Genomic DNA, 9223 nt, shown 5'->3' with positions numbered 1-9223 from the left:
TTGACTCAATTATTTCCTCATATAAATTTAGAAGGGGGACCATTCTCATCTACATGTATAAATGACAAATGAAAAGGAAAACATTGTTCTAAACCACTTAATGCCAAGCATCTCAAGAGTAGAGGAAAATAGATGACAAAGATTTTGGTGCTGAACTCCAGGAAGAAGAGAGTGGGGGAGATGGCTCCACCTTGATCTCTGTCCCATCATGCTAATTAGGGTGGTTAAAAAGGGGCTTTTGTGGCATAGCTCTTCAGGGAAGTATTCACTGAAGACCTTTTCTTTAAAGAATTGGGGGGGGGGGGGGGGCTTCTTTCTTTTGTTTACTTTAATAGAGATGAATGCTTGTAAAATTAAATAAAAAGTGAGCATGTTCGCACACCCCTTGATTACAGATTGCTTTCCTGTATTAAAACATTTAGCTTTTACAAAATTCTGTTTTTGATTAAAATTGAAAGTTCCCAAGAATTGTAACTCCAAGGAAAAATAATAAAATGATAACTTGCAAATGCATACATTAAAATAGCATGTTCTTAACAACAACAAACTTCATGAAACTCTGTGGAGGGTTTTCAGGACTGGTGGAGAACAACTTCTTACAGGGGGATTAAAAGGTACACAACTCCCACAACAAGAAACACCAATCAGATAATTACACATGTACCTGCAAATATGCATTTGACAGCAAGGTAATAATGTCTTACATACTGTAAACAGGGTTATTTTTACGCCCTTCTTTACCAGCAGACAGATTGCCCAGTCTTGAATTTGCAATTTTAATTCTTTTTTAATAATTTTCTGTCTTAAAATTTTTTTCCTGTATAAAGTATCTACAAACTTCCAAGATATTATGTTCAGTGTTTAGCTGTAATTTGAACCATGCAAAATCACATCATATTTTGATACCACAAAATACTGAACTTGGGTTCAAAATATTCCTTGGAAAATGGGTTCATAATACTCTAGATGGCTGAGAAATATTAGCAGGTAAATCACTCTTCTGGATTTCAATTCATAGCATAAAGGGGATTCAAAGTATTATAACTGCAAAATATTAATCCTCTTCAATATTTAATTCATATTAGAAGGAGGGTTCTAAATATTAAGGCTGCAATATCATTTCAGAGAGGGGGGAATATTAATGGCTGTGAAATATTAAACCTGTCAATTATTTCAGAATAGGGTTCAAATCATTGTGGCCGTACATGAAAAACATGATGTCAAGATTTTAAGCTTTATTTTCCATAAATGGTACATTTCCAGCAATAATTTTGATGTCAATCTAGAATTGAGTCTTGATTGGACTTTTTTTTTTAATACACTATATAAATAGTGCCTGTTTGGGAGGGTAACAGTTGAAATTGACACCCCGAGAAAACCATTGTCAACCGACGCGAAGCGGAGGTTGACAATGGTTTTCGAGGGGTGTCAATTTCAACTGTTATCCTCCCAAACAGGCACTATTTATTTTGTTATACTGAATGTCTTTTTTAAAATTTTTAAGAAAATTTTACTGCTTTTATATAAGGAATAAGGAATCATTCTCTGAGTATTATGAGGTGATAATTTTGGTCGGGGCGTGATCAAATCCAATAAAGCCCGAAGGGCTTTATGATAGATTTGATCACGCCCCGACCGAAATTATCATCTCATAATATTCAAAGAATGATTCCTTATTACTTATATTTATATAATCTTAGGCCATCGTACGATTGAATATTTAAATATAAATAAACAAACCCCGCTGGCGCCTCGATTTGGCGTCATTTGTATTATGAGTTATATAGTACAAAATCGATACGTAGTGTTATCACAGGCAAAGACACTGGATAATGTAAATATATAGGAATAACGTGAATTCTACAGCGAACCGTACGCGCATAATTTTCGCGCATGTAACATTTTTTAATGTTACCCGTTGCCAAGTGCGTTGCTAACGCTGAGGGTAATAGTAAATATTATTAACTGCGTCTTAACCAATCAGATTTCAGTATTTAACATGAAAGTATAACAAATTAATATGTAATACATGTAGAATGGAAGAACCTAACAATAAGTTGTTAACAGATGCTTCACATGTATTCTGAACATCCATTTTAGAAACCAGAAGCATAGAAAAGACAAATATAACTTCTCATATCAGCATATTGTTACTCAGTGTAATAATACTTTATGACAACATGATGTTATATTACCCACATTACATTACTGTAAACATTGAAACTTATAGTTGTCTTGGCTATAGCTATAACTATCTGTACCAGTCATTTACTGTACAATAATTTAACTTCTTTCATTATTTGTACCAGTAGCGTTCACAAAAGCAAGTTTCAGTGTATTTCCAGGTACCTTCACTGACACGCATCTCTCATCGGGTGTAACTAGCTCCAGTGTTTTGCAGATTTTAAAATATCTTTGTAGGTTCTTTTGCAAGAGGAAATAATCCTCTTGAGTTTTGACTATCACTGCAAACCAAAGCCAATATGAACCGGGTATGACTCTTTCATCTGGACTTCTCTCCTGACTCCAGACCATGCTTCGAGACAATAAGTTTGACCTGCACCAAAAATCTCCATTTAACATGGAGAAAATGGCAGTGAGGTTTGGAGAAGATACATATACATTTGTAATATATATGTTATGTCCATGCAGAGGTTTTGGAAACTGACTCTAAGGCTCACTGTATATGAGAAGCAAGCTCCTGGTAGAAACCTACAAAAGAAAAAAGCAATGATCAACTTACACATGTATTCTTTAGCATATTTTGAGGCAGGGGTATTCAGCATTTTTTAGAAGAAAAATATTTTTTAAAAATATGAAATAATTGGTATCTTACATTGTTCACTGCAGCAGAGGCCGAGAAAATGGAACAAATGGTTTGGTTTTTTAGGATCAAAGTTGTCTTGACAAATGAATGGGATGGCCGACGTGAACAGAACTTGAGTACACTGACAACAGTGAGCCGTGGGACACTGTAGGAGATCCTCTATATTTCTGGGTAAAATTGTCCACGAGTTACCTATCAAAATAAGTAAAATATGCATAGAAATCATCATAATTCACACTCCACTTTTTGTAATGATGAAATATTTATATTAGAATGATTGAGGTTTGTAAATCATACATTTTATGATGTGCAAAATCACTGATTTGATGATGCACTAAAATTTTATGTTCTAACTTTTAACACATATTGATCAGAGACTATTAAAATTTTGACTATTTAATTTAAAACAGTCATAAAAACTTTTGTGAGTAAATAATATATTTATATGTGACATGTTTCAACCTTAACTGCAGATACATGTATATCAATGTTACATGCATCTCCAAAAATCAAGATACCTACATGTACAAAATCAAAAACACCCTAGAATTTGCAGTGCATGGTTGTGGCTAACAACACACTGCTATATATACATGTATACCGGTACTCATTGGGATCCAAACAGAGCAGCTGTACTGTAGCATGTAAGAAGTATGCATATATACCGGTACTTGTTGGTAGAGTCCATATTTACCTGATACATGTTTGCTCATTCTTAACAGAGTATAGTATGTTCTCAAGGTCAGCTCAAACAAAGTAGGCACCCTGATCACAAATTTGGCATCATGTGTCAGGCTCACTGTGGCCTCAACCCCCTCAGTTGAGGGGTCTCTAGTCCGTGCAGAGTGCACAAGCGGCAAAGACAGGGCTGCTATGTTGGCTGGACACATGGTGCGAGAAATCTCTCTAGGTAAAATGGTGGACGTTGTAGACTTCTTCCACTTAATGTTCACTAGCTGATATGCTCTAACTGTGTGTTCTGGTAGGTCACCAATGCCACATCTTAAATCATCAAGCAACAATCCTTTTTTAACACATCAAGCACATTCTTTTAAAATAATAGGCATGTAGAGAAAAAAAATCATCTACTAGCTGGTACATGCAAGTTTCCTTCTTAGTATACCCAGTTTCTGTTTACACATTGTCTAAATAGTCTAACAAACCTATTAACTCCAATATTTATCTTGCCCTTCTTTGACTTTAAGGACAGTGGAAGCCAGTTTAACAAAGGATTGTTGTCTACAAAGATGTTGACCAGCGTCTTCATCCTTCCAAGATCTGTAAATCCAAATAAGCTGATGACATAGAATTAATAATGAATTGTCTAGTCTGACAAAGTCTTGATGCAATGCAACAGCTGATGATGTATTGTGAATAAAACTAAACAACATTGAGATGGTGACCATCTCAAGGGGCCCTACTTAAATAAAGGACAGTAGGATGAAAAGAATTTCTGAGATTTTTGCTTTGACCTTGACCTTTAACTTAGAATTTTCCAGGTGTAGAATTCTAATTCAATTTCATATCCCCTTATGTTCAGATATTTTTTGTTCAATCTGAGCAAGATTAAGCAAATGTGAAATAATTTACGGTCTAAAACTGATTATAAAGAGAACTTGCACATTGACTTGGTTCACTGCATACCCTTTGATTAAAGACACCATGTGGGTGAAGTATAAGCCGTATTGGAGCAATGGGAGAGGAGATATTCTCCAGACAAGGATTTTTCATATACATGTAATTCTGCTATGACTTTCACATTTGACCTTGAAAATTGGTCCAAGGGCACTACCATCTATTGATGTGAAGTATGAGCCAAATAGGGCTAAGTGGAAAGTACATATCCTCTGATAAAAAGGATTTTTGTGTAATCCAATATTACCTTGACCCTTGACCCACAAACTTCATTCAAGGTCATTGCACACCCTTTGACTATAGACACTCTGTGAAGTAAAGTATGTGCTAGATTGGACTAAGGGGAGAAAAGATATGCCCCAAACAAGGATTTTATATATATAATTCTGTGATGACCTTCACCATAGAACTAGAAACATGGTTCGTTCAAGATCACTGCACACTCTAACTAAAAGGCTCTCTATGGGTGAAGTATGAGCCAGATTGGGCCAAGGGGAGATGCTCCAGACAAGCGAACATGGAAGGACAGATGAACAGAAAGATGGAAAGACAGACAGATGGACAAACAGATGGACAGACAGACTGATCACTATAGGGTGCCCGCAGAGCGGGGCCCTAATAAAAACATACAAATAACGGAAAATAATGTTAGTTTAATACAGAGAGTAAGAATTATTCGAACCTTGTGGCAGTGTCATCAAGTTGTTGGTGGCTGCTGAGAGTTCCTGTAGACGGTTTAAGTTACAAAGTTCTTTTGGTAGATGCGTAAGATAGTTACTGTCAACGTTCAACTCTACAAGCTCTGTCAAACTTCCGACTCTCGGTGGAAGAGATGACAGCTCATTCTTCATAATGCCAAGAACTTCAAGGTTCTGCAAAGCCTCTATTGCTAAATGAGAGAAAATGAAACTTCTTGAAAGCAATTTTAAATCAGAAGTTTTTAATCTGTAGCTTAATAGCATCTTTGGACAATAACATCCACTGCTCTCTTAATTCTAAAAAAAAAACCTTTTCTTTCTTAGTAGAACTTTAGTGTAAAATGAATCAATCGACAGGTATATGAGTAAGATAAACTTACATTTAGGAAGTTCCCTCAGTCTGTTGCTGAATGCATACAATTTTTTCAGTTTTTTAAGACCCCCAATCTCTTCTGGAAGACTCTCCAAGTAGTTAAAGCTTACATCCAACAGTTCCAAATTCTTTAAAGCGCCAACAGCTTAAATAATTATTGATTTACATTACAAAAAAGCTTTAATTTAGTTAAATTATCAATTTATTGATATTATCAAATTCTTTGTGAAATTTTTAAAACTAGTCAAGATATCATTGAAATGAATACCATCTCAAAGGGCCATTGCTTAAAAAAAATATTGGGATAGTTTGGGGCACTTTTAGAAGATAACCTCTGACTTCAAAAATTTGTAAAGATCATTGCATATCCTTTATTCAGAAAGCACTCTATGGGTAAGGTATAAGTCTTGGGGGGGGGGATAAGGGGAGAAAAAAATAGAATAAGGAAAATGATTTTACTTAAAGGATTATTTGACCTTGACATTTGATAAAAAAAACTTGTCAACGATAAAGCGCCACTGCATATACGTGTATATACAATGTATACTCATTACATGTGTTCCTACAGTCTTCAGGTAGGTTATTCGCAAGATTTGACCAATGAAAGAGAAAAAATTGTCCAAACAGGATTTCAGAGAGATCTTATATATGACTTAGGAACATAATTCGAGATCATTGCATACCGAGAAAACTGACAGCAATAAAAAAGATGGAGGATAAAAGTAAAAACATTAAGCTCAGAAGTCAAACCTGGACACTGAAATATCGGACATTCCGGTCTGATACTGATAGACTGATACCCTTTACCCAATCACCCTCTACCCAATGAAACGTTGTGCATGAAATATGAGATCGATTTGGTCTAAGAGAGTGAATATAAAGTCCAGATAAGGAATTCATACATGGTCTGTGAGGACCTTAACCTTTGACCAAGAAATGTCAAGGTCACTGCACAGCCTTTACCCACAATTGCAACTTCTTTCCAGCAGAGTTCTGAAAAACACCTCAGATGTATTATATAGGCATTCATGACAACCCCCTTTTTATTAAGCTAGATATAATTACAACACATTTTATGATCTGTTCAGATGTGAGATACCATTTATCAAATTCAATAATATACCCTAAAATATATCATACAAGAGAGATACAAGATTTTCTAGTTGTTACTTATAATGATGAGAAGATCGAGACTCCATTTTGAATAAACTTCTAACATCCAGTTATGTTAATACATTCTTGGTGTTTTTTCAAGCTCTTTCTGAAATGCTAAAAAAAGTTGTGCCATTACCCAATGGTACTCTATGGGCAAAGTATGGGCCAGATTGGCCCAAGAAGAGAGAATATATGGTCCAAACAAGGATTTAACACATTGATCTATAATGCATTTAAGGTGGCTCACTACATCGTGAAATATTTTCTCAAATCAGCAGAAAATTACCTGCTTATGATAGATATCATAATGGATAAGAAGTATTTAAAATTTTGGATGAAAAATTACATTTTCAAAACATTAATTCAGTTAACATGAATAAAAGCTCCAAGCAGATTCGAACTCATGATCTGCGGATCAGAAGCCCAATACTTTAACCACTGAGCTACGACAATATACAACCCAATCAAACGATATAAACAATTTAACAAAACATTTAAATCGCCATCTTGTGACATAATGTCTTAAAAAGTATAAGTGTAGGTGTAGTGAGGTACCTAGCACACTCTTATTCAAAGGCATTCTGTAAGTGATGTAAGTACAAGATTTGCCTAACAACAATATGCTCTGGACAATATGTTGGACAGAGAGATTAATGGATAGACAGAGAGACCCCTAATAACAGATATATATATATATTGTATCACAAATGCATAAATTACATGTATGTTTGTAGATGAATAGATTACGGATACATATTTACCATTAGGAAGAAGCTTGATTCTATTGCTCTGCAGGTACCTATAAATCAAGAAGATCTTATAATGCAATATTCATATTTATTCTATTGAAGTAGAACACATCTAAAAAGAATCAATGCATATTGGCTTTATGACCACTAGCGCTCATCCTTACACCAAAACCCCTGACCCTGGGGCCTTAAGTTTGGTATTCTTGCTTAATTATCATAAACTTGTACACATACTTATAAAATTGTTTACTCAAAGTTCAGTGGTAGAACAGAAGATTTTTAAAGGATAAATGTATTCATCTGTAGATCAAGTTCCTAACTAAAATATATGGTCCTTATATTGAGAACAAAAATAGTAACAATGGGCCTTCTATTTTTCAAGAAGAATTTAATAATGTTTCATCGTAAATGGAAACTACAATATGACGGATGAAAACTGAAGCCAAATAGGTCACTTCAGTGATATGAAAATGGAATTTAACATGTTTATCAGGAAAAAATTCTCATGATATGTGAAAGGATGTAACTTCATTTAAAAATTGTGTTTTTATTCTAACTTGAGCCTAAAAATACATATGATTGATAAAAATTCTATAAATATTTCAAATAAATTCCTTTAGCAGCAGAAATTGCATGTAAATTTATATACAGGTAAGTGTACTTACAACACTTTTAAGTTTTCAAACAGGTGGATTGACTCTGGCTGTGAATAAAAAAACGTAAAACAATATTAGATTGTCTGGAGAGTTTTCAATACAGTCTTCATCACATTTTATCACAATTAAAACTGATCCAATCTCAGCAGAGATTTAATTAATCTTGCTTTTAAAATTGATATCTGGACTGTTTCTGACTGAAACCCTCACTGAATCGCTGCAACATTTCCAAATATGAATTGGAATTATGAGAGACTGTTCTATAAATCAGTGAAGGCTTTATAGTCAAAATACCAATTAATAAACTATCCTCTTCCATGCAAAACCTTCACTTTCGCTCCTTTAACTATTTTAGTATTAATATCAAATATAAATAATTTGACATCAATAAAATCAGATTCATCACTCCAAATCTTTGAACATAATAATTAAGTCATTGATTATACTGTGAACTTATATTTCATAAGTTTACATGAATAATGAACCAAAGTATAAATATTTAAAAAATATGTGTAGGCCTAATGAAAAAGTTGAAAGACATGACATTACCAATTCAGTCAAGCGATTGCCTTTCATGTGCAAATGCTGGACGTTTGCTGTCAAAGGAGAATTTATCATTGACGGAGGAATTTCTTCCAAACCTTTGTAGTTCAATGAAATAAGTACACTAGCCATAAATGAGACTGGGAGGGCTTCGTATTCAAATGTCGACAACTGGACGACGAACATTAAATACAGTCTCAGACACGGGCGTTGATAAGCTGCAGATCCTGCTCTATGTTGGGTGAAGTGAAAGTAGCATCTGCTCTTTCGGCAGACCTCGGTTATTACATCAAGCAAACTATTCTAATCTACCGAGGTTTGCCGAATGGAGTTTTTTTCCCTCAAAATCAAAGAACTGAAAGTACTGAAAGCGAACTTATAAACTGTGTCGATGTATTTTATAAAATAATAAACACTGAACATTGCTGAAAACAATCATTTGGGAAATATAGTTCGTCTAATAAAATTAGTTTCATGATTGTGAAGCGATGATTAACAACTCTAAACTATAGTGTCACTGTACCAGTAAATCGTAAAAACTCAGCAAATTGGGAGAGTACTAAAAACCACTAAAACAAGATGTTTCA

At 34.4% G+C, this 9223-nt stretch overlaps 1 protein-coding gene across 1 annotated transcript; it reads right to left on the bottom strand.

The window, feature by feature from the left end:
• Positions 1 to 2010: 2010 nt before the first annotated feature.
• On the bottom strand, positions 2011 to 8907 carry LOC128178199 (leucine-rich repeat-containing protein 28-like). Its single transcript, XM_052845249.1, has 9 exons — positions 8643 to 8907; positions 8103 to 8140; positions 7450 to 7487; positions 5541 to 5678; positions 5145 to 5351; positions 3991 to 4105; positions 3522 to 3829; positions 2837 to 3019; positions 2011 to 2712 (listed from the first exon to the last, which is right to left on the bottom strand). The coding sequence occupies exons 1-9, from the start codon at positions 8820 to 8822 to the stop codon at positions 2678 to 2680; spliced, it is 1242 nt and encodes a 413-aa protein (XP_052701209.1). The 5' UTR covers positions 8823 to 8907; the 3' UTR covers positions 2011 to 2677.
• Positions 8908 to 9223: the final 316 nt, after the last annotated feature.

Source organism: Crassostrea angulata, chromosome 3, assembly GCF_025612915.1.
Source record: "Crassostrea angulata isolate pt1a10 chromosome 3, ASM2561291v2, whole genome shotgun sequence".
Taxonomy (NCBI): Eukaryota; Metazoa; Mollusca; class Bivalvia; order Ostreida; family Ostreidae; genus Magallana; species Magallana angulata.
The sequence above is the reverse complement of the archived record's forward strand: the minus strand, read 5'-3'. Positions and strand labels throughout refer to the sequence as shown.

Bases quoted from the DNA above. Each gene is read 5' to 3' on its own strand.
- LOC128178199 (XM_052845249.1), bottom strand. From the start codon at position 8,822: ATGTTCGTCGTCCAGTTGTCGACATTTGAATACGAAGCCCTCCCAGTC. The intron at 7,488-8,102 runs GTAAGTACACTT...CTTGATTTATAG, and splicing joins TTTGAAAACTTAAAAGTGTT to GTACCTGCAGAGCAATAGAA. The intron at 5,679-7,449 runs GTAAATATGTAT...TAATTATTTAAG, and splicing joins AATCAAGCTTCTTCCTAATG to CTGTTGGCGCTTTAAAGAAT.